General features: G+C 47.3%; 1 protein-coding gene across 8 annotated transcripts in view; it reads left to right on the forward strand.

Annotated features, from left to right (window-relative positions):
• Positions 1-24,718, forward strand: part of FBH1 (F-box DNA helicase 1) — a 46,522-nt gene extending 21,804 nt beyond the window's left edge. For 2 of the 8 annotated variants that reach the window (XM_060159801.1, XM_060159785.1), the window contains exons 9-20: positions 191-359; positions 1,054-1,276; positions 1,899-2,151; positions 2,807-2,973; positions 6,822-6,921; positions 7,011-7,132; positions 8,847-8,922; positions 9,509-9,706; positions 10,237-10,362; positions 11,896-12,002; positions 22,235-22,366; positions 22,847-24,718. In XM_060159801.1, coding sequence (XP_060015784.1) covers positions 191-359; positions 1,054-1,276; positions 1,899-2,151; positions 2,807-2,973; positions 6,822-6,921; positions 7,011-7,132; positions 8,847-8,922; positions 9,509-9,706; positions 10,237-10,362; positions 11,896-12,002; positions 22,235-22,366; positions 22,847-23,017 — 1,844 coding nt within the window. In that variant the 3' untranslated portion in view covers positions 23,018-24,718. Of the gene's footprint in view, positions 1-190; positions 360-1,053; positions 1,277-1,898; positions 2,152-2,806; positions 2,974-5,117; positions 5,336-6,821; positions 6,922-7,010; positions 7,133-8,846; positions 8,923-9,239; positions 9,382-9,508; positions 9,707-10,196; positions 10,363-11,895; positions 12,003-22,234; positions 22,367-22,846 lie in introns of those variants that run through there. The other 6 variants (XM_060159810.1, XM_060159819.1, XM_060159793.1 and 3 more) reach the window with 6 other exon arrangements.
• Positions 24,719-25,511: the final 793 nt, after the last annotated feature.

Consider the following 25,511-nt stretch of genomic DNA (forward strand, 5'->3'; position numbering starts at 1 on the left):
AGGTGGCTCTGTCTTGAGTCTGCTGCTCCCTTCACAGCACTGTTTTTAGTTTTCATCAGTACTGGAGAACTTGCCACTGTCTGGTCCCAGACAAGCGGGGAGATAGGCATGGGTGGGACCCGATTATAGCGTCTGTGGGAACCGTTATTCCTGGTCAGAGGGTCACCTCCCTTGCTCTTGGCTTCCTCAGGTACTGGGAAGACCTCCACCCTGGTCAAGTATGCTGAGAAGTGGTCTGAGAGCAGGTTTCTGTACGTGACCTTCAACAAGAGCATCGCCAAGCAGGCCGAGCTCGTCTTCCCCAGCAATGTCATCTGCAAGACCTTCCACTCCATGGCCTACGGGCACATCGGGCGCAAGTGAGCATCATGGTGCCACTGTTGCCATTACGTCCAGTTACTGCTCTCACGTTGCAGTCAGTACACCACAGTGACTCGGAGAAAACTTAGTGCTTTATCTTCACTTACAGGCAGGGAATATGGCCATAGATTGAGTAATTTTTACTTCACCCCATAGAGATATATTGCTACTGAGGGAAGCTTAACACTGTCTCACTGAGGGAGGCATTTTCATGTCTCGAACTGAGGCACAGAAGGTCAGAGTGACTTGCCTAAAGTTCAGGGCATCACCAGTCTGGTTGACCCATTCAGGCTTTCCTCAGAAGCTGGAGGGGAGAAGACGGGGCTGAGGGGCACTTGTTCCAGGCACCCAGGGCCTCTGAGCCATGTCCCCTTGGACGAGAAAGCTTCAGGGAGCTTCGAGGGTCCCCCCCTGGGGCCTCCTGGAGTCTGGTCCACACCTTGGAACAGTGGTATCTGCTGTGAGCCACTTCGTCTCCTGGGTTATTAGATGTGAATTCTGGAAAGCGTAACGGAGCCCTTTCCAATCCTACGAGGACCTCACTCAGCTCCTCAGGCTTTTTTTTGTCACCTGTATGTGCCACTTCCAGTGACCTGGTGGTGTCATTGGAGAGAAGGGGGCAGACCTGGGGGAGACACTAAATCGCGAGTTGCCACAAAAGCCAACCCGGTGCCTTTGGGACGTGCATTGCAGGTACCAATTGAAGAAGAAGTTGAATCTCTTCAAGTTAACCCCCTTCATGGTCAACTCTGTCCTCGCTGAAGGGAAGGGTGGCTTCATAAGGGCCAAGCTAGTATGTAAGACTCTGGAAAACTTCTTTGCCTCGGCTGACGACGAGCTGACGATTGACCACGTGCCCATCTGGTGTAAGAACAGCCAGGGACAGAGAGTCATGGTCGAGCAGAGCGAGAAGCTGGTGAGTGTCTCAGTCCCTTTGGAGTTAGGGCTCGGGAGGAACAAGGGCTCAACACGGTGCCAGCTTGTACTGGTCTTTGATGTCTTTAGAGCTGCTGGCAGGAGGTAGAGGTGGAGGGGAGACCCTAGGCCAGTTGTGCTGGCTGCAAAGTATACAGGGTTTTCTGTGAAGAGCACTCATCTTGCTTAGTCCTCAGCCTGGTCCTCCATTTCACAGATGGGGCTCCTGCCCAGGGTTTATAAGAGCTCGTCGTGGGGTCTGCTGGTCCAGGGTCTAAAGATGTGATTCTCTTTTCTAATTTTTATCAAGTCTTTTCAGTCATTGACCACACTTTTTATGAATTAACTGTCGGTCATAAATCTAGAGGAATCATCCAGCCTTTCTTGGTTCATCAGATGCTGTGCTCCCTGAGCGATGCTCTACCTCTGGGTGTGGTCCAGCCCCTGGCTTTTGCCCATCTGGGCGCCTGACGTTGACATGAGGCCCTCGTGGAGCCGGGGGAGGCCAGGGGGTGGCTGCCGTTCACCGTGAGCTGGGGCCTTTGCTTTGACCCCTGCACATGGACGTGAACTCCTGATTTCAGGGTCATGACCTTCACATCACCGTGTCACTTGCTTTCTAGAACGGTGTCCTCGAAGCGAGCCGACTTTGGGACAACATGCGGAAGCTGGGCGAGTGCAAGGAGGAGGCTTACCATATGACGCACGACGGTACGCACGCGCCCAGTCCTGAGCCCCGCCGTGGACCCGCCTCATTCCGATTTCTGACTCTTCTGCCCCTTCTTGTAGGCTACTTGAAACTCTGGCAGCTCAGCAAGCCTCTGCTGGCCTCTTTTGACGCCATCTTTGTGGACGAGGCCCAGGACTGTACCCCAGGTGATAAACCATTCAGGACACCAGTAGTCCCAAACACATAGCAACAGTGTTGTGAATGTGTAAGAGGACACGTGTGTGCATAAGTCGATGATTCTTGTCTGTCATGAGGAGGAGCGCGTGACGCTTAGTCATTCAGAAACCCTTTGCTGTCTGACTGTGGATTTCAGCACTTGTCTCTCCACCCCCACCCCTCACCCAAAGGAGACTTAATTTTCTCTAAATGTTTTGCTTGCATTATTCTTAAAATATTGGCTGAGCCTAGGTCACCACATGATTGGGTTGAGACTCATGTGGAGGGGGAAAAGGTAGTCAATTTAGAGTGAACAATTTGTGTTGTGTATTTTTCCAGTGGCTGATAGAAAATAGTGTGACTTGGTCATTTTGGGGCCTTAAATTATAATATCAGAGAAGATAACTTGCCTCATTTTATATTTGCCTATGTGGTTTCTTATACTCAATAATTTGTTCAGGAGTAAAAATAATCTGCATTCATAGGGTTAGAAGCTGTTTCTTTTGTTTGTTATAAAATCATTTCTTTGGACTGAGTGCACCTATGCTGGAGGGAAAGATAACTGTTGTCCAGTGTGCAAGCGTTTTCATCCTTTTCTGTCTTAAGTTTGGTTTCTTTTTGCTCCGTGGGTTGGTGTCGCTTCAGAGCCCTTACTTTCCATCTTCTTGGTCGCAGCGATCATGAACATAGTTCTGTCTCAGCCATGTGGGAAAATCTTCGTGGGGGACCCACACCAACAGATCTATACCTTCCGAGGTGCAGTCAACGCTCTGTTCACAGTCCCTCACACGCACGTCTTCTATCTCACACAGGTAAGCGCTGTCTTTTCTTCCCAGTCCCCAGACGCGTATATACACGCAAGCCTTGTGGCTCCCCACCCTGGTTCTCCAGTGTTGACTACATGCCAGGCCCCGTGTAAGGCTTTTCATGAGGCTCACTGTGTGTAGCAAATCCGTGCCTCTAAGCAGTGGCTCTCCGTGGTTCTCAGGGGGTCTGCAAAGTCAAAACTGTTTTCATAATAGTTATCTGCCTCTTGCACTATGTTGACATTTGCACTGATAATGCAAAGTCAGTGGTGAGACTGTGGCTGAGAATCTCGGCTTTGGCACCAGCCGGTCCTAGCAGTTGCCTTATTCTTCACTGCAAGGCACTGAGTCAAAAAAGAAAGTAGGCAGTTCACTAAGAACATATTTTGTTTTTAAGAGTACCATTTTTTTTAATATTTATATTTATTTATTATCTTCATTGTAGCACACAGGATCTTCTGGTTGCGGCATGCAAACTCTTAGTTGTGGCATGCATATGGGATCTAGTTCCCTGACCAGGGATCGAACCTGGGCCCCCTGCATTGGGGGCGCAGAGTCTTACCCACTGGACCACCAGGGAAGTCCCTACTAAGAACATCCTTGATGGCACAGGAAAAATGATTAATTTCATTACTGTAGACCCTTGAGTCCGTCTCTCTCACAGTCTGTGTGATGAAATGGGAAGTAGGATGAAGTCCTTCTGCCCCTGCAGTGTGCTGCTGTCTGACCAGGAGCACTTTTGTGATTGTGTTGTGAGCTCCACCGCTGCTTCTTTCGTTTGTGCTTGAACAAGCAGCTGACAGACCAATTCTGGTTATTCAGACTTGGGGATTTGGCATTTTCTCAAAAACGCATGCTATGAGCTGTGACTTTAAGGAAAACAGCTGACATATGTATTGCCGAAGATAAACTTGCTTTCAAGTGAAATCCAGATTTTGGAAACGTTGTTTCCAGCATGAGCATGGCAACTCCTGGGGCCTTGATTATCTGGAAAAGCTGTTACATGTTCCTCCCCTTTTCAGCACTCATCTTTGTGAGGCTGTCACACCAGGCTGGATGCAGACAGCTCTGAGATTCGGCTGTCTTAAGCTGGGCACTAAAAACATTTGCAAAAATGTAAAAACAGTGCCACTCTTCTCTCTAACTTATGTTTTGGAAAATACCATTTAAAAATTTTTTTTTTATTTTTTGGCTGCGTCGGGTCTTGTTGCTGCGCGCGGGCTTTCTCTAGTTGCGGTGAGTGGGGGCTACTCTTTGTTGCGGTGTGCAGGCTTCTCATTGCGGTGGCTTCTCTTGTTGTGGAGCACGGGCTCTAGGCATGCGGGCTTCAGTAGTTGCAGCATGAGGGCTCAGTAGTTGTGGCGTGTGGGCTCTAGGGCACCGCCGTGGGCTCAGTAGTTGTGGCTCTCAGGCTCTAGAGTGCAGGCTCAGTAGTTGTGGCGCATGGGCTTAGTTGCTCCATGGCATGTGGATCTTCCCGGACCAGGGCTCGAACCCGTGTCCCCTGCATTGACAGGTGGATTCTGAACCACTGTGCCACCAGGGAAGTCCTGAAAAATACCGTTTTAAAAATATGTTCTGTATGTTATCATGTAATGGGGTTATTGTTATATTGAAATGCACTAAAGTTGCTAATGTGGTAATTGTAGGTAGGTACAACTCACGTAAATGATAAGCATCTTTGGGTGCTCACTAATTTTTTTAAAGTATGAGGAGTCCTGAGACTAAAAGGTGTGAAAACCACTGCTTTTAAGAACTTCACTTCTAGTAAGAGGATGTGAGACTGCCAGCGAAAGTGCCAGCGTCATCTAAACTGTGTTCTGTTCTTTTCTAGGAGGCCCTGTAGCCCACTCAGTGACCTTATTTCCTGGAGTTTCCCTTGTTTGCTGTAGTGACTTAGGGTGGCGTCAACCCAGAGGAATTTTTTTTAATAGACGTTTTTTAGTTTCAGATATATAGAAGAGTTGAGAAGATAGTATGGAAAGTTCTTACACATCCTACATTCAGTTTCCTTTATTATTCACGTCTTATATTCGTGTGGTACATTTGCTACAGTTAATGAACTACCGTGGATACATTATTATAAACTAAAGTCCATCATTTATTCAGATTTCCTTGGTTTTTTACCAAATGTCCTTTTTCTATTCCAGGATCTTATTCAGGTGACCCTATCTGCATTCAGTTGTCAAGTCTTCTTAGGCTCCTATTGGCTGTGCTCTGTGGTTTCTCACGCTTGTCTTTTTTTTGGACCTTGAAGAGGACTGGTTAGGTGTTCTGTCGGATACCCCTCTGTTGGTGTTTGTCTGGTGGTTGCACTGATGTTTTGGGAGGAAGGCCTTGGAAGAAAAATTGCCATTTTCATTACAAGGTATTGGGGGCCCGTACTGTCAACATGGTTTATTATTTATTTATTTGAAAAATATTTATTTATTTATTTGGTTGCACTGGGTCTTAGTTACGGCAGGCGGGCTCCTTAGTTGTGGCATGTGAACTCTCAGTTGGGGCATGCATGTGGGATCTAGTTCCCCAACCAGGGATCGAACCTGGGCCCCCTGCCTTGGGAGTGTGTAGTCTTACCCACTGCGCCACCAGGGAAGTCCCCCATCAACATGATTTATAACTGATGATGTTGTCTTGGTCCCCTGGCTGAAGTGGTGCTTGGCAGTTGCCTTCACCGTGAAGTGACTCCCCCCGCCACCCCTCCACACTGTGTGCCTTGGAAGGAAGTCACTGCCCTCAGTGCTCACTCGGGAACAAGAGTTGGAGTGTCTACATAGATTATTCGGAATTCTTCTGCAAAGGAGATTTTGTGTCTTCTCTTCCATTTATTTATTCATTTATTTATTTGTGTCAGTATGGACTCGTGGATCTTTATAATTTGAGTTATGGCTCACTTAGAATAGTTCTATAGCAACAAAGTACTGTTTGTTGAAAGTCTTGCTTTCCTTAGGCTGTTGTTATTGATATTCACCAAAGTACATAATACTTCATTACCTTAAGTTATAAGTGAATGGAAAAAGGCAATAAATACCACAAGTTTGGGCAAGAATGGTGTCTTTCCAGCTACAGTGGTCAAGGGATTAGTGTGTTGGGCTGCGTTTTGAAGTTACTGCCATGCAGCACGGCAGGGGGAGGGCAGGGAACGCTCAGGAAATGGTGATTAGTCCCGTGGCCGGTTATGTAGGGTTTGAATCGATGTTGAGGGAGCCTCAGGGGGCAGGGAGAGACCCCCTTCCTCCCTTAATTTTCTGTATAATATACGCTTCTTTGTTAGAGGCAGTTTGGAAAGAATGGTAGATTTGCTTAAAAGAAAAGTTTGCTGCTGGTCTCGGGGAACGAAGGGGCTTAAGGCTGTCCAGGCTGCAGGAGTCCTGAAAGTCCACACGTCACCTTTTCTTCGTAGAGTGCTCGTCCTTTTTGTGGCGAGGCACGGGGCTTGATGAACACATGAGGGAAAGATTCAAGTGGCAGAGGGAAAGAGGCCAAGTTGGGGAGGCATGAGGTAGGGGTCTCTGAGCTGCGCTGGGAGCAGTGGTAAGAAAACGACTGTAGAAAACATGGTTGAAGATTGTCAAGGTTTGGATTTGGGGGCAAGAGATAAAGAAAAGCAGGTAACTCTCAGGTTTCAAGATAGAAAATGCTATTCTGAAAACTTAGAATGGTGATTCTTTGCTTGCCAAGCTCCTGTTCTGTGTAAGTCAGTTTACAGTAGGGAATTTCCAAGTACCCATTCCAGGTCGGGCAAGTCAGAGATGCTCAGTGGGGTTTGGCGAGGCCAGGCCTTGGCGGTGGTAGCAATGTGCTCACGTTCTTCAGGAGGTGTTAACTCCTTTCATTGTGTTGTTCTCCCACAGAGTTTTAGGTTTGGTGTGGAAATTGCCTATGTGGGAGCTACAATCTTGGATGTCTGCAAGCGAGTAAGAAAAAAGACTTTGGTTGGAGGCAACCATCAGAGTAAGGCTTTCAGTTACACGTATTTGTTACACAGATTAGCTTCCCTCTTTATCTGGATTTGCCCTAGAGTTTGTGCTCTCTCCCAAAAGGTGGCATTCGAGGTGACACGAAGGGGCAGGTGGCCCTGCTGTCCCGGACCAACGCCAACGTGTTTGATGAGGCCGTCCGGGTGACGGAAGGAGAAGTGCCTGCCCGGATCCACCTGATAGGGGTAGGAGTGCGTTTCTGTTCTCTGCTCTCGCCCGGAAACATTGCCGACACACAGAGCCATTGAAAACGGCCCACATGTCCAGGCTTACTCTGCACACAGGCATTTGGGTTTGTGACTGTTCCCGAGCCTGCGCTGTGAAGTCCTTCCCCCTGGCCATTCTGGTCCAGCAAGTCCTGTAAAGTCTGGCCCAGCAAGGACTGTGGACCTTTTCCTCCGATATTAAAAAAAAAAAAAAAGAATGCCCTTCTAACCTGTGTGCATGCGGGGCTGCCAGCTGCCTGTGAGTGTCCTGAGGTGTGATGATCAGTCGTGTAAGACAAGCGAGGTGAGGGCACAGCTGGGAGGTGCCCGGGGCTCCAGATGCAGAGTGGACACTGGTTCTAGCTCTGCTTCTTCACTAACTGTGTGTGGCTTGTGGCAGGCGACTCAGCCCCTCTGTCTCTGGGACAGCGACACTGCCTGTTTCACAGGGAAGCTAGGAGGGTTGAGTGACACGTGTACGGCGTTTTTAACTCTTGGAAGCAAGAGTTTTATGTCTAAGAGACATTCACCCGTTCATGTATGAAAAAAATATTTTCTAGGGCCTACTATGTGTAGACCCTCAGTACATACAGTAAGTGAATCAAAATAAAAAATTTCTGATGCTCCTTTTTTTAATTTATAAAGATTATGTAACCAAGTTACAGAAGTTTTGGAAATTAAAAGGAAAAAAATCACCCTTAATCTCAGTGTTTTATGTAAAAATTCTCATTTTTGCTAATTATTTATGTCTTTGGCCTTATAGTTGTGTATTTTTACACAATTGCATTTAGAGTGTACAAAAAAGAGTATGTGTTTTTTACTCCACCCACGAGCATATTTTCTCCCATGTTGCTATTTGAGTGACTTTACAATACTTTCTCAGTGGATGTAGCATAGTTTAGCCATCTTTGTTATTGTAAGGAAATGGTACTGTTGGAGCATCTTCCATGCCAGGCAGGATGTGAGCTTGTCCTCTCCCCTGTCTCACTCCCACATGTGTCATCCCGCTTGATCACTTCTGGTTACGTTATAATCTGTACTGTCTTATTTTGGTCTCAGTTTGATGTTAATGTTTTATGTGTCCCTTCCCCAAATGATCTAAACCCTTGGAGTGTGGAGCCTTTGTCCTGGGCCCCAGTCAGCGCTCAGTACACGCTTCCCAGTAGAGGTGGGCTGAACTGGGAGGGTCAGGCCCTCTCCTCCAGGAGCTGACCTTTTAACAGATCCAGTACCTGTAAACAGTCTAGTTCTTTCCTCAGAAGGAACAGCGGCGAGTGTTTGTGCTCCACACTCAGTATTCAGGTCTCATCTGTCTTCTTTGCTGCAGCTGTTTTATATTCGTGGAAGGTAGATGATTTAAATTGCCTTCTTTGACATGAAAGCAACATGCAGCTAGTTCTTGCCTTTTTTTTTAAACGTAGGAGAAGTCTGAGGGAGCAGCCAGAGCTTAGCACTGGGTCATCCCGAGTTTGCAGGCTGCATTGTAACCTCTGCTTTTGTGCGTAATGAAGGTTCCCACTCGATGTCTTTATGCTTTGGGTGCAATTTGAGATCTGTTTCCAAAAAAAGCGTCTCATTTCAAAATCCCATCTCTACATTTGCTTTACTTTGTCCTGTTAACAACAGTAACAAAAATAAAACAAAATTAAAAACAACAAAACACCAAAAAATTCCCACCGAAAAACTTTTTCAGGGGATTAAATCATTTGGATTGGACAGAATCATTGATATTTGGACGCTTCTTCAGCCGGAGGAAGAACGGAAGAGACGTGAGTGTCCTCCTTGCTGCGTGGGGTGGACGCAGGCACACAGTGGCGGGGTGGAGGAGGGCGGGCAGGTTCTGAGTCAGTTCCCGTTTGCTCTGGAGGAGCCAGTGTGGCTTCTTCTCATCAGCGGTGGGATGCCAGAGACCTCCTGTTTTCAGAGGCACCGATGGCTCTTTCCAGACCCTTTTCTCAGGAGTCTAAGTTTCTCTGTCACGCTGGCCCCTAGGCCGTCTTCCCCACCATCTTTCTGTCTGCCCGGGTGACCTCACACACCGAGACTTCTGCATGGGCCCCATGTGATCCTTTCTAATTTTCTGTAGCGCTTTCGTTTTTTCATTACTGCACAATTTCGAATCCCTGAGAAGCAGACAAGGATGTCAGCAGGGCTCTTGACCTTGAGTTTGGAGCTGGAGGGGCTATGGCACAGGTCACTGCGCTGACTTGCCCAGGCACCCACGGCAGGTTAGTGATGCCGTCGAGCCTGGACCTGGGTCTCCAGCTCTGAGACCATTCGTTTATCATGTGCTCAGTGAGGAGTGCACGTCAGTGCAGCCTGTGTCACCTTGACCCCTACGCCTGTTCCCTCTAGGAAACCTCGTCATTAAAGACAGGTTCATCAGAAGGTGGGTGCACAGAGAGGGCTTCAGTGGCTTCAAGCGGTATGTGACTGCGGCCGAGGACAAGGAGCTGGAAGCCAAGATTGCGGTCGTGGAGAAGTACAACATCCGGATTCCAGAGCTGGTGGAAAGGATAGAGAGATGCCACATAGAGGACTTGGACTTTGCAGGTGAGGGACACGGGGGCTCTTCACTTCCCCCTGGGGGCGGGGGCAGCCCGCCTCTGGTGCCTCTTGCCAGCGTGGACATCATGGGTGACTAGGGGCGGCTGTGTCAGTGGAACAAGGCTGCTGTTCTCCTGTGGCCCCTTTATTTCTGTTCTACTTCCAGCCCGTAGAAGGGGCTCCTGAGTCCCATCTCTGCTACCGGCTGACCCTTGGCAAACCCCCAGCCTCTTCTGGGCCTCTGTCCCCTCGTGCGTAGGAAGCAGGCGGTGGGCAGCCGCCATGAGCTCTGGACTGGAACTCGGCCGTGTTCGCAACACCTGCAACGAATTTCTACTTTCCCCTCGTCTTTTTTTTGTCTCTCCCTTTTTTATTCTGACTGAGGTTTCCTCTTTCCCCCTTTTTCTGCAGAGCCGCACCCAGGCAAGAAAACGTAATTAGCATTTTGGGAGTGGTGGGAAGTGTAAGCTTTTCACCTCTTTCCTTTCTTTCCCAGTCACCCCCTCATCTGCCCGTCCGCTGTGTTTCTGTTCCAGAGTACATCTTGGGCACTGTGCACAAGGCCAAAGGCCTGGAGTTTGACACTGTGCATGTCCTAGATGATTTCGTGAAAGTGCCTTGTGCTAGGCACAACCTCGCTCAGCTGCCCCACTTCAGAGTCGGTAAGGAGACCGCTGACGCCTCACTGCAGGGCTGCCTTGCTTTTTCTTGCACGGTGTGGCTCCTTGGAAGGATCCTTCTAGAACAAGAAAATCCTCCTGCTCCTAAATTTGTTGTTTTTAGACTGTGTGTTTAGAAAAACTGAGCCTCCAGGGTCCACCTCCCTCAGGGCTGCTCGGAGGGCAGCTGTGTTTATTGCATCCTGTTTAACCTGCACCGGCTCTTCAGCTGTGGGTTTTTCCCCATCAGACAGAAGCTCTAAAACAGTTTACCTGCTCGCCAAGGTGTTTTTCTTTAATTAATTCTCCTTTTTGTTAAAGAGGCCCAAAAATCATACAAGGGATTAGTGTAAGCACTCTATCATTTGTCTGCTTTTGTATCAGTTTATACTCAAGGCTACCTGTTAAACTCTAAGCATCTAAGCATCAGTGCTGTTTTTTTTTTTTGTTTTTTTTTTTGTGGTACGTGGGCCTCTCACTGTTGTGGCCTCTCCCGTTGCGGAGCACAGGCTCCGGACGCGCAGGCTCAGCGGCCATGGCTCACGGGCCCAGCCGCTCCGCGGCATGTGCGATCTTCCCGGACCAGGGCATGAACCCGTGTCCCCTGCATTGGCAGGCGGACTTTCAACCACTTGCGCCACCAGGGAAGCCCAGTGTTGTTGTTTTGGTTTTAAGTCTTATAATAAAACCATTTGAAGTTTTCCCACAAACAGACAAACAAAAGCTCTCTGTTAGTCATGGAGTCAAAATGTGGGTGTTCTGTGCCCCTAGTCTGTTAGAGTTTTGTTTCTTTTCGGAGTTGGTGTTTGTAGGAAAATTTTGCTTATAAAGCCAGCAAATCCTGAGGGTTTTTTGGGGCGATGGGGAGTAGTAAACTTTTTTTTTTGGCTGTGTTGGGTCTTCGTTGCTGCACGCGCGCTTTGCACATGGGCTTTCTCTAGTTGCGGTGAGCAGGGGCTGCTCTTTGTTGTGCATGGGCTTCTCATTGCAGTGGCTTCTCTTGTTGCGGAGCACGGGCTCTAGGCGCACAGGCTTCAGTAGTTGCAGCACGTGGGCTCAGTAATTGCGGCACAGGCTCTAGGGCGTGTGGGCTTCAGTAGTTGCAGCACGTGGGCTCAGTAGTTGCGGCATGTGAGTCCTAGAGCACATGGGCTTCAGTAGTTGAGGCATGTGGGCTCAGTAGTTGTGGTGTGGGCTCTAGGATGCATGGACTTCAGTAGTTGTGCATGGGTTCAGTAATTGTGGCTTGTGGGCTCTCGAGCACAGGCTCAGTAGTTGTGGTGCATGGGCTTCAGTAGTTATGGCTTTCAGGCTCTTGAGCTCAGGTCCAGTAGGTGTGGCGCATGGGCTTAGTTGCTCCACGGCATGTGGGATCTTCCCGGACCAGGGATCAAACCCGTGTCCCCTGCATTGGCAGGCAGATTCTTAACCACTGCGCCACCAGGGAAGACCCGAATAGTAAACGTTTAGATAAGAATATAAATTTCTGTAAGCAGGCTTCTGTGTTGATATTTTTTTCCCCTTTGCTTTCTTCAGAGTCATTTTCTGAGGACGAGTGGAATTTACTGTATGTAGCAGTAACTCGCGCCAGGAAGCGTCTCATCATGACCAGGTCACTGGAGAACATCTTGACTTTGGCTGGGGTAAGAGGACAGCACGAGTTAATTTAACAACGTCCGGATTTTACCGGTTTGAATAAGGGATCAGCCAACCCGGGGCCTTCGAGGCTTTTGGTTGGGGGTCTGCATCAGAAGAGAGGGGCTTCTCTTTCTTGGGTGCTTGGAGGCCGATTGCCAGTGGGGGAGGGTCCTTCCTAACCACAGAAACAAAAACCTGGGTTCTTTTCTACGTTCTTTCCTGAGTCAGTTTTAAAAGTTCTTTTTAAAACACTAACTGCGCTCACGTCTTTGGTGAGTTCTCCCTGCTCCGTTAGCGCTCAGCACTCTTCGGGAAGAACAGCAGGAACGTCCTCTGGGTCTGCACGCCCTCCTTCTTCTCCCTGGTCCCTTTTGGACTGGTGGACTCCAGACTTGGACAGAATGTGTCCTGCCAGGGAGAGCGCGTGTTCAGGCACCTGTCCTTGTCACTGGTGAGAAGCAGGAAAGTGTCAGCCCTCCCTCTTTACCCCTCACAGACCAGCCCCCTCCCCCACCCCCTCATTTCCACGTCTTTTCTGCCTTTCAGGGTCTAGAGGATAAGCTGTTCAGTTTTTTCAACGCTGTTGGGTTGAAACTAGAACAGAAATTTGAGCTAATGGTTACTACTTCGTCTGTCTTTCCCTGAAGCAAAGATTCTTAAGCCTGAAACATAAAACTTACATGTAAAAGAGACTGTAAATATTCTTTTTTTTTTTCTTCCTTTTGGCTGTGCTGCATGGCTTGCAGGATCTTAGTTCCCTGACGAGGGATTGAACCCTGCATTGGAAGTCTTAACCACCAGATCGCCAGGGAAGTCCCTATAAATACTCTTTTTTCCTTAGCCGTCTCCCAAACGTGTGAGGTTTTGTACAGTAGGAGGATTTAGTCCAAGTGCTGTAGTGCGTGTTCTCTCAGAGGTGAGAACACTGGGAGCCGCGGAATCTCAGCTTTGCTGCTCACGGCTTGGGGCCTGGGCTGGGGGAGATGGGGGGCAGTGGTCCTTTCTAGTAAGTGGTGTCCACAGTCTCAGAGTTGGTAAGTGGTGGTAACACAGAACCCTGATGCTCATAATCGAATATCTGTTGAGTGTCTGATGTGTTCCAAGTGCGTGTCTAGGCCCTGGGGTGTGATAGTGGGCTGGAGAAATTCCTCCCCTCACAGAGCCTGAGCTCTAGGACAAGAGATAGATGGTAAACAAGTTAGCAAATAGCATTTCTCTTCACATTCTTGAGGAAGAGTGTGTCAGCGCTTAAAGGGAGCAATTGCAGATGAATATGCTGTATGACCTGTCGTGGCAGCAAAAGCTTCCTGTGTGAGACTGATGACCTTGCATTTTTACTGCACTTTTCTCTGAACCCTCTCTGGCACTTGTCTTCCATGCCTCTCTAAGACAGGCCTGTTTGGCCATAAGAATGTTTCTGGAATTTGAAGTCAGCTGCATGCTTCCCCAGCAGCTTTGCTTTGCCTGGGCCTCACTGTGTGTAACAGCTAATGTGTCAGCGCTTAGAACTGTAAGCCTTTTTCTTTGGCTGCACCCTTGGTGGCACCTGGGTCACCCAGTGGGGTTTCCAGAGCTGACTTAGAGCAGAGTGCTGCCATCTCTTTCTGTCAAGGGCCAGACGGTAAATATCTGAGGCTTTGCAGGCCTGCAGTTTCTGCTGCGTCTTCTCAACTCTGCCACCACAGCAAAGAGAGCTGTGGGCCATCTGTTAACAAACGGTGGGCCACGTCCCAATAAAACTTTATTGACAGCAGCAGATGCTGGTCTGGATTTGGCCCCTGGTTGCAGTTTGCTGACTCCTAGTGTAGAGATAAGCATGGCTTTTTTTAACCTCTAAAACCAGTGCCCTAGGGAGTGAAGTAGGAGAATAATTTTTATGTACAAATAATCTGTACCTACTGTGTGAGTTTTTGCATAAACTTTGATCATAAGTAATTTTTTTTAGAACCTGTAGTATGGTTTTCTTGTAGAACCTGTGTTATGGTAGTGGTTAGATCTGTAACAAAAGCAGATTGTCACATCCGTGACTTTTTGGTTTTTTTTTTTGCGGTATGTGGGCCTTCCACTGTTGCGGCCCCTCCCACTGTGGAGCACAGGCTCTGGACGCACAGGCTCAGCGGCCATGCCTCACAGGCCCAGCTGCTCCGCGGCATGTGGGATCTTCCCGGACCCGGCCACGAAGCCGTGTCCCTTGCATCGGCAGGCGGACTCTCAACCACTGTGCCACCAGGGAAGCCCTCATCTGTGACTTTTAATGGAGGTCTTGTAGAGCAGTGATACTTCACAACATGGGCTACATAAGGAAAATTTTGAGATGTTTTAAAGTTGAGAAAATGATATATCGAATTTCCGTGTACAAATCACCCATGTGTATATTTGGAGTCCACATCTCTAAAACGCCCTGGACCTTTCTCTCGTAACCACGGTCCCATTTTATATCTTATAAAATTTATGGTGATTCCTTATGGGCTCTACTACCCATTCTGCAGTCATACTTTTATGATTATCTCAGAAATGTCTTTTACAGTTGATTTGTTCAAATTAGGACCCAAACGCATGTTTGGTTATAAGGTCTTTTAAGCTTCTTAATTTAGAGCAGCCCAGGACCCCCTGCGTCCTTTCTGACGCTCCTGTCTTTTTGTGGAAACCGAGTTGGTTGTCCCCCAGAACGTCTGCCGTTCTGGGTTTGTTCTGCTGTCCCCCGCCCTGGGCTCCCCATCACTGGAAGTCACTGCAGGGGCATGACTGGATTTGGGTCTAACTGTTCTGGCCAGAATCCTCCATGGGGGGTGGGGTGGGCAGGGGGCTTTGCTTTGTGTTGCATCCCATCAGGAGGCAGTGATTTCAGATTCTCTCCCTCTTAGTGATGCTCAGACTGTTTACCTTTTTAGTAGACAGGGCTAGGAAATCCGTATTTTTGAAAAGAAAAATCAACAGTTCTGATTATTATCATACTGATAATTCCAATCGCAATTTTTAATTTAAACTTCTTGTTGTTAAACGTGACACAAATGTATAAAACACACGGGCGGGTGCAACTAGGGGTGAGGTGGGCGTCCACCCAGGTCAGGAGAGTGGGTCTGCCAGCTGTCCCCACTGCCTTCCTGGTGGCCTCACAGCCAGCACCCCCACCCCACCCCCACCCCCGGGAGTAGCCACCGCCCCAGCTGTGACCACAAGCACTTTCTCACTTTTCCTCAGAGTTTTTTGCCGAGTGTGCACCACAGACAGTGAAAACCTTTTCTTCACCTGCTGTCCTTCTGCTCCCCTTTCGTGAGGCTGCTCTGTGTCCGCACTGTCGGAGCCGGTGGCCAATTGCATTTATAAACCTCATCACTTGTGGTTTTCCAGCCCAATCAGATTTAACCTTTAAGGATTTTTACTTCTTTTAAATGCTTTAATATTTTCTCTTACACTGAAAATCTTGGTTCCGAACAGTATTTATTACTTACTTATTTACGCTATTCTGTGTATAAAAGTTTTAATGTAATACCAGTATTACTGTTGGCAGAATACTGTATGGAATTTAAGATTTCCTACCAGCTCTGTTTCCCCACATTCCACTGAGGATGTGCAGTCAGAAGAGCATGTTCTGAAGGTGCCTGAGATGAGTCTCTCTTTGTGTGGTATGATCACCAGTTTAATTGTAGGCAGATATGTTTCTTTGTCTACACTTCCTGAAAGAATTGCTTTCCTGTTTGATTATCTTTTTTGAATGTATAAAATTTACGTTTTCAAAGTGAAAACTTTGTAACACATGTATCCCCGAGAAGTCTCATTCCCTCCCTGTCTCCTGCAGACTTTCTCTCCCTCCATTGTTGATAGCTAGTTTTTATTTATTTTTAAATTTTTGGCTGCGTTGGGTCTTCGTTGCTGTGCACGGGCTTTCTCTAGTTGCGGCAAGCGGGGGCTGCTATTCATTGTGGTGCGCAGGCTTCTCATCGCAGTGGCGTCTCTTGTTGTGGAGCAAGGGCTCTAGGCGCGCAGGCTTCAGTGGTTGCAGCACGCGGACTCAGTAGTTGTGGCATGTGGGCCCTAGAGCACATGGGCTTCAGTAGTTGCAGCATGCGGGCCCTAGGGCACAGGCTCAGTAGTTGTGGCACACGGGCTTAGTTGCCCTGTGGCATGTGGGATCTTCCCAGACCAGGGATTGAAGCCGTGTCCCCTGCATTGGCAGGTGGATTCTTAACCACTGTGCCAACCAGGGAAGTCCCGATAGCTAGTTTTTAAAAATTAGTTTTTGATTTATCCTTCAGTATTTCTTTTTGCAAATATTGGCAGATATGTGTATATATATTCTTCTGTTCTCCTTTTTCACAGAAAGTAGCATTCTGTAATATCCTGTACCTCACTTTGTCACTGAGAAATAGACATGGAAATCACTCTTTATCAGTTCCTTTTTTTTAAATACATTTTTTAATAAATCTTTACTGGGGTATAATTGCTTCACAATGTTGTGTTAGTTTCTGCTGTATAACAAAGTGAATCAGCTATATGCACACACATATCCCCATATCCCCTCCCTCTTGCGTCTCCCTCCCACCCGCTTATCCCACCCCTCTAGGTCATCACAAAGCACCAAGCTGATCTCCATGAGCTGTGCAGCAGCTTCACACCAGCCATCCATTTTACATTTGGTAGTGTATGTATGTCAGTGCTACTCGCTGACTGCATCCCAGCTTCCCCTTCCCCCCTGGGTCCTCAATCTGTTCTCAACGTCTGCATCTTTATTCCTGCCCTACCACTAGGTTAATCAGTACCATTTTTCTAGATTCCATATATATGTGTTAGCATACGGTATTTGTTTTTCTCTTTCTGACTTACTTCACTCTGTATGACAGACTCTTGGTCCATCCACCTCACTACAAATAACCCATTTTCGTTCCTTTTTACGGCTGAGTAATATTCCATTGTATATACATGCCACATCTTCTTTATCCATTCATCTGTCGATGGACATTTAGGTTGTTTCCATGTCCTGGCTATTGTAAATAGTGCTGCAATGAACATTGTGGTACATGTTATCTTTTTGAATTATGGTTTTCTCAGGGCTATATACCCAGTACTAGGATTGCTGGGTCATATGGTAGTTCTGTTTTTAGTTTTTTTTTGTTTTTTTTTTTTTTGCGCTACGCGGGCCTCTCACTGCTGTGGCCTCTCCCGTTGCGGAGCACAGGCTCCGGACGCGCAGGCTCAGCGGCAATGGCCCATGGGCCCAGCCGCTCCGCGGCATGTGGGACCCTCCCAGAACGGGGCATGAACCTGTGTCCCCTGCATCAGCAGGCGGACTCTCAACCACTGTGCCACCAGGGAAGCCCTGTTTTTAGTTTTTTAAAGGAGCTGCATACTGTTCTCCATAGTGGCTGTATCAATTTACATTCCCACCAACAGTGCAGGAGGGTTCCCTTTTCTCCACACCCTCTCCAGCATTTATTGTTTCTAGATTTTTTGATGCTGGCTCTTTATCAGTTTCTAAAGCTCTTTCTCCTTTTTACAGCTGAGTAGTATTCACCGTGTCCATTTATCATGATTTATGTAGCTCCTCACTGATGGGTATTGGGTTCTTTCCAATCTTTTGGTTTTAAAACTAATGCCACAATGCATAATCTTATGCACAAGTCATGTTCTGTTTTTGCCAGTGTTTCTTGGGGATACATTTCTATAATCTAAATTTCTGGGTCAAGGGTAAATGGATATGTCATTTTTCTAGGTATTGCTAAATTCATCACATGGATTTTATACCTTAGAGTCCCACAAGTTATGTATTAGAGTCTAATAGGCTTTTTAAAACTAACTGGAAGCTTATCAGTTGGTCACTGCATATATTTTATGGGGAAAATGAATTTTCTCCATGGAAAAAAGAACACAGACTCTAGAGAAATACTTCCCCCTTACTGAGGCTGGGCTGGGAAACATCTCTTGGCCCACAGGGTTGGGGGCTCTGAGGAAGCCCCGGAAATATTGCCCATTTGCGTGACTAGATGTTTCTAAGTCTGAAGGACCTTGCGTGAGGACTTCTGCTTTTTCTTTATCGCAGCTGCAATATGAACCAATTTGGGGGCATCCTGTTTCAGAAGTGGCTAAGTCTACCCTCAGCTCATGGGGGATCTTGGAGGTTCTGGAGGGGGAGAGGAGGGTAGTCACTGGAGAAGGTGAAAGCAAGTCGTGCCTGGTGAGGATTTAGAACAAAAGGGAGCCCTTGTTTCCTGCTACCTTATCACCTGTAAGGTGATGAGCCATCCTGGTCTCCCCTGTAACCAAAAGTAGGGCAGGCAGACTCCTTTTTCTCTGACCCCCTTAGAAAATCTAGGTAAACACCTTTTGTTTCTTTAAGTTTTGAGGAAGCGAGGGGATCATTACATTATTGAATTATTAAATGACGTGGAGTTATGCTGGTTGCTCAAAGACGCTTCTCAGCCTCAGCATCTTGGATTCTGAACCCAGCCCTCACGGGTCTCTCCTTAGAACAGGTCCTGCACAGAGTCAGCACTCAGTGCGCATTTGTGGGATGAGGGACAGCAGCATCCCCTCCTGTTGAGAGGCTTTGCGGGCCCAATTCTACAGATCCGGGTCAGACTGGGTCCTCCACGTGGGCGCTCTGAGACCTTGGCAAGTTACTCATTGCTCTGTACCTCTGTTTCCTAGTCTGTAATACTGGCAAAACGGCGATCACCGCACCTCAGAGGAGACGGTTAGAGAAGGGTTGTGATGAGCTGATGAGATAACTGTATTACAGTCGATGGGAGAAGCGTCAGGGTCCTCAGAGATGGCTACTTGTCTTTGAGACGTTGACCTCCAGGGGCAGGGGCCGAGGGAGGCCTGGCATTTAGGAGGAGATTAATAATAAGCAGGACATATAATAGTAAATCATAAAACAGGTAAATCTGATTGCATCGAGATGTAAAGCTTCAGTGTGATAAAGTAACAGCTAACATATAGTTAACCCTTAAAAAAAACCATCTTTCGTGATGCAGTTGTCGTTTTGCCAGTTTTACTGATAAGAAAACTGAGGCACCGAGTAGAATCACCTGCCCAAAGGTGCAATACCCCAAAGTGGGTAGACTGGGCTGTGAACTGAGGTGAGTCTGCAGGGCCTGTGCCCTTCACCGTGCCGGCCGCTGCTTTGCATGAAGTTAAAAGGCCCGTCACGGAGTGGAGGGGACACTTCCCCCATCCGTCCTGCATGTGCTTACTAAGCGCAGCTGTACTCAGCACTGTACTGGGCACAGTGCTGAGGTCGTGGGCATGAGCCAAGCATAACTCTGCCCTCCTTGAGCTTATGTGATTGTGGAAGAGGACCCACACAGTCATAAAGAACTGCACATTCCTGAGACACAGGCAACCTAGTGGGTAAATGGGCAAAGGAAGCCCCAGGGGCCAGGGAATCTGTTAAAAAATTTATATTTATGCAGCCTCCTTGATGGTCAGGGAAATGCAACCTAAAATTGTCTGATGGGTGAGAATGAAGAAGTCTGTCCTTTCAGATTCTGGCCAGGATGGTCGGGGGTGGGCACTGGTTCTCAAAGTGTGGTCAGAGGAACCTTCTGGGAACCTTTCACAATACACACTGTACGTGTACTCCGTGCTCTTCTCATAATACTGGGTAGTTACTTGCCCTTTTCCCTCAGTGCTCTCACAAGTGTACAGTGGAGTTTTCCAGAGGCCACATGGCATGTCGTCACCACAGATTGAACCCAGAGGCAGAGATGGGAGCCCAGTTGCCTTCTTTTAAGCCGGACATGAAAGAGATTTGCAAAAATGTATAGCAATGCTACTCTTCTCGTTAAAGTTGTTTTTTTTTTTTAATAAAAACCCTGCAATTATTTGAGCCATTATTTAAGTGTTACAGGCAGTAGAACACAACGCCTAATTGACATATTAGCTGTCCAGTCTGTTTATTTACTTTTATTGAGCTGGTTTGTTTTCATGGTACCCTTTGTTTTTTTTCTTTTTTGGCCACACTGCACGGCATGTGGGATCTTAGTTCCCCAACCAGGGATTGAACCCGCGCCCCCTGCATTGAAAGGCAGAGTGTTAACCACTGGACTGCTGGGGAAGTCCCTTGTTAAGGTTTTTTTTAATACAGTTGTTTTTCATAAAAATATACAGGTTAACATATGATAGGTTTATTATGTTATGTTTTAAATGAATTAATAAACATTTTAAAACGTTTGGGACTTCCCTGGTGGTACAGTGGTTAAGACTCCAGGCTCCCAATGCAGGGGGCCTGGGTTCGATCCCTGGTCAGGGAGCTAGATCCTACATGCATGCCGCAACTAAGAGTTCGCATGCATCAACCAAGGAGCCCATGAGCTGCAACTAAGACCCGGCACAACCAAAAAACAAAAGTTTAAATTTCTAATCAGGTAAACATTAGTAGCTCTAACTCATGGAAGCAATACCTCTTTGGAGCCTTTAATGTTTATTAGTGTAAAGGAGTCCCGAGACCAAAATGTTTGAAAACCACTGCTCTGCAGCAGTGTTTTTCCAACTGTAGATTGCAATTTATTAACGACTTAGGAACCTAGTTAGTGGGTTATGATGATCTTTAAAAAAAAAAAAGGGAAGTGGAGTAAAGTCTAAAGGAGGAATCAGTCCACAGCATGTGAGGTTACATACTATTTTGTGAAACTGATTTCAGTCTTTCATACATTTATGTGTGTGTAGGTAGAATTGTAGTGCTGAGTGGATTTCTTGGCGTGGATCGGGGTCAGAAAAGGTAGAAAGCCCTGGAGGACCTCATGCATGTGTGGGCGGGAAATCATGTACAAGGATGTTCATTGCTGCGTTGTTGGAAATAACAACGGTAACATCAGTCTCCACACAGAGGGACTGTCTTAATAAAATGTGGGAGAGTGAGATGATTGAATCCTGTACAGCACTTAAAAGAAATGTACTAGGGCTTCCCTGGTGGTGCAGTGGTTGAGAGTCTGCCTGCCGATGCAGGGGACACGGGTTCGTGCCCCGGCCAGGAAGATCCCACATGCCGCGGAGCGGCTGGGCCCGTGAGCCATGGCCGCTGAGCCTGCGCGTCCAGAGCCTGTGCTCCGCAACGGGAGAGGCCACAACAGTGAGAGGCCCACATACCGCAAAAACAAAAACAAACCAAAAAAAACAAAAAGAAATGTGCTAGATGAGAAGCAAACTAACAGTATAACACTTACGTAAATAAATACCTATAAGATGACACCTTATGTTCTTAGAAATATACGTTAAGTGTAAAGCCAGTTTAGAATGGATTGGAAAGGATTCATGCCAGATTCATGATGCTGCTTTCCCCTAGGGAGGGACTGTGATGACAGATGGGCAAAGGGGACTCCAAGAAAATCTCTAATTTTATTTTAGAAAGGATTTCCCACCGTTAGATTGGGAACACTAGTGTTTATTTATTTTCTGTTCTTTCCTAAAGCAGGTAGCCAGATCCTGAAAGAGAGAAAAACCATATAAATCAGAACTTTGGACACGGATTTTGCAAAAATTGGATAAATAGCCAGTTGTAATCCAAAAAAAAATGAAATCATAATTACTTTGTCAGCAAGTATTTGCAGTCTTACTGGTATGCCAGAACCTTGTTAGCCTCCTGTGGGGCAGCAGCAGACCAGACCCTGGTCCCTGTTCTCATGGCATTTCCCGTCTGGCATTTGATCTGGGTGCCCATTGTGTGCAGTCGCTGAGCACTTAGCTCTCGGTGTTGTGTGTCTTCCTCACAACAGCCGGGTGAAGTGGGTGCTGGCTTCTGTGCATTTTACAGATGGAGAAACGGGGGTTTAGAGAGGTTGAGTGTTTGCCCCCTAGGACAGCCAAAGACTTGCAAGATGGTAGTGGGCAGGACTGATGTGGGCAGGTCTTTTAAGCTCATCTGGGCTGTAAAGAGAATATACAAGTCATCCTTAATGATTCAGGCACAGGTCAGCCTAAGATAAAATCCAGAAATAATCCTGAAATATCATTATAGCCAACAGTTTCACATTTGTCCATTAAACCTTTCCTTTTTAAACTGGCCATTTTAGCAAGAATCCAGCTAGACTGGGTCCAGCTGTGAGTGTTCTCTTGGAGACGGTGTTACAGGCAGGAGGAAGGTAGAGAAACGGAGGGAAGATGCAGGGGTCAGTGCTCTTCTCATTCCGGGACTTGTGCAAGGTCTACAGAGTGTTGACAGCCCTCAGCTGTTGGGGTGTCCAAGTAGGAAGTGGCAGAGGCATTGCTGTGACTCTTGTCCTCACTCTTTCCTTCCCAGGAGTATTTCTTGCAAGCAGAGCTGACAAGTAATGTTTTGAAGACAGGCGTGGTCCGCTGCTGCGTGGGGCAGTGCAGCAACGCCATCCCCATGGACACCGTGCTCACCATGCGGAAGCTACCCATCACCTATGTACGTGTCTCGGCCACGACCTCTGCTCTCCGTAGGATTTAGTTCAGTCGTCTTTGTGCCCATCTGGGTTGTGGGTGAGGGAGGTGAAGGGGAAGCTCGTCCAGTCCTTCCACGAGGAAGGCCCAGAGGTGTCTGGTGGGCCTCAGTGTCACAGACGCTGGATCCAGTGGGGCCAGGCTGGGTGACCACAGTCTGGGAGGTGGGCTTGTGTGGACACTCAGGTGAGGACAATTTACCTGGGGGCCCAGTTAGGTTTTTCTTGGCTCTTCATCCCTTGCCTTGATACGTTCTGGGGGATTTGATAGAGCAGAGTCCACCCTGGGCACTTGTGCTGGGGGAGGTACGGCCTCAGGGCCACAGAGGCCCTGAAAGCATCAGTCATGATGGCAGTGCTGGTGGTGGTTGGTTCACACTTCTTGGTGGGAAACGCTTGCCCTTCAATTGTTCCCCCTGCTCCCTTTTTCTCATCCCGCCCTGCAGAGCAACAGGAAGGAAAACAAGGGTGGGTACCTGTGCCACTCATGTGCAGAGCAGCGCATTGGGCCGCTGGCCTTCCTGACTGCCTCCCCCGAGCAGGTGCGCGCCATGGACCGCACCGTGGAGAACATCGTGCTTCCCCGGCATGAGGCCCTGCTCTTCCTTGTCTTCTGAGGTGCAGGGAGCTCTCTCCTCCGGCCGGGATGCTGGGCAGACTCCTGCCTCCGTGGACGGCGGCATGGGGGGCTCCCTCCCCGAGACCGGACTCACTCACAGAGCATCTTCTGAGGAAGATGAAGCCGACTGGAGCTGGACTTGCCGTGTCTCCACCCCTGGAGGTAGCCAGACCCCACTGCCCCTCCTCCACCCCAGCAGGCCGGGGATGCAGGGGATGGTCTTTTGATAAAAAAAAGAAAAAAGAAAAAAAAAGAAAAATTATGTATTTAAACTTTTATTACAAGGTTTCGATTAAACAGGCATTGTAGCACTGGCGTTCCACTGTGTGACGGCCCCTGCCTTCAGCCCTGCTGTTTCTGGACTTTCTCCTTTTCTCCTCTTACTCTTTTCAAAGCTCTGTAACTGTTCACAGTGCACACCAAGCAGAGTAGGAGGTTTATTGTCCAGGGTGACAACTAATGCATCAAAAATGAGATTTTTCATGCTGTGGGGAATCACACATGTATAAGACACAGGGTGCGCCTTTGTCATCACGGGGTTCACAGCCTGAACAGGGAGGCAGCGTGACATATAACAAGACAAGTAGAAAGTGACACTAGCTAGACACCTTGTGTTCCCACAGGTAGAACGGAAGACCAGAAATACCTGAGAGGGAGGCGGAGTAGGCCAGCCACGTTGTGGGGGAGACAGGAGCAGGTGGAGATGGGCAGCTGGTACCTAGTTCACTGCCTGGGGATGCTGGGTGGATGTCGTAATAAAGCTGTTCTTTATAGAGACCAGTGGGAAAACCCACGTTGCTTAGCTGTACATGGATCTGGTTTTTTACATTTTTGCCATGCAGCACTTCAGGGATGCAGATGGCAGGTGAGGGCATTGCCCAGAGAGTTCACCAGCTAGTGTCTGAGCCCAGTCAGCGGAGTGGAGAGCAGACTCCTAGCCTCGTTGCGGCCGCCCCTAACCTCTCCCACGTCAGGCCTCTAGTGGAGTTTAGCGAGCAGGCCGGTGAGTAAAGCAAGGGTGCTGTTGGATCGGGCTGGGGTGCTTGGAAAGGGTGAGGGACACATCTGCATATAGCAGAGAATTCACAGAATGGGCCCTGAAGACAGAGGTGGGACGGGGTGCTTTCATCTGCTCCGCCGGCATGCCTGGCCTCGCCTCGCCTCATTTGGTGCTTTTGGTTAACTCAGAGCAAAACAGCACGTGAAAGGAAATGGTTTGGATTTGGAGGTCACAGTGCTCAGAGTCGTTCAGAAGAGGGGTTTGTGGGGGTGGGTGGCAAGAGGGGCCATGAACACGTTTTCTGGAAATCTGCTTTTACCAACCAGAGAGGAAGCAACTTATTTATTGGGGAGAAGTCATGAATTCTCTAGACCTTCTCAGAGCACCTGATGTGGGGCAGGGCCCTGGTCGCGGGTGTCTGCAGTCAGCCGTGGTCCTGACTTGGAGAGGTGACAGTAAGAGGTGTGATGCGTGTGGGGTGTTTGGAGGCAGGCCGCTCGGGTGTGGGGCAGAGGGCGTCCGGAGAGGGAGCCGCACTGCTGCTCTGGGGCGGGAGGGGTGTCTCTCTCAGAGGTGAGGTCGGAGGGCCACCAAAGCGGGTGGTGCTGGAGTTGTTTTTAATAACAGGGTGAGTCGTTAGCTATTAAAGAAGAAAAGAATATTCTAGAAAGAAGGAAAAACATGAAGTGTTGGTGGTCACGGCACTACCAGGGCAAAATGTCAGCACTAGTATTTTGGTACTTATTTAAAAAATAATAGGATCTAGGAATTGATACTGGTACTTTATTTTTTAAGTGTTAAGAATTTCTAAAAAATCAGTAAAATCAAATGGTTGGTGTGTTTCAAATAGAAAAACAATTTTTAAATACACAGTAAAAATAGAAATGTTATTTATTTTAGTTTCTTATCAGTAATCAGTTTAAGATAGAAATTCCTATATAAAACTTACGATTTTGTTAAATATACTTATAAAGTTAATTATATTCTATTTATTTTTATTAAAAATTTTTTATTGAAGTGTAGTTGATTTACAGTATTATATTAGTTTCAGGTGTACAACATAGTGATTTAATATTTTTATAGATATACTCCATTTAAAGTTTTTAAAAATGGTTATATTTCCCTGTGCTGTACAATATATCTTTGTTGCTTATCTATTTTATACATAGTAGTTTGCATCTCTTAATCCCATACCCTTATCTATAAGTGTTAAATACCCATTATCACTTGAATAAAAGTGATTAGATGGAAAGAGTAAAAGCATTATTCAAAAATGTAAACTAAATACTACATGAAAATGAAAATCTTTTAGATCTTTTATAAGGTATAGTCTTTAAAATATGGGGCTTCCATGATTTCATTTAGTTGTTAATGTATTTTTGTGCACAATTTTCTGTAGAAGTTTGTTTTGTTTTTACACCACGTAAATTGGGAGAAAAAATAATTATAAGCTAGTTCCAAATATTTTTCTTTGGTTCATTAATTTTTAAAT

The sequence above is a fragment of the Lagenorhynchus albirostris genome, chromosome 1 (assembly GCF_949774975.1).
Source record: "Lagenorhynchus albirostris chromosome 1, mLagAlb1.1, whole genome shotgun sequence".
NCBI lineage: Eukaryota > Metazoa > Chordata > Mammalia > Artiodactyla > Delphinidae > Lagenorhynchus > Lagenorhynchus albirostris.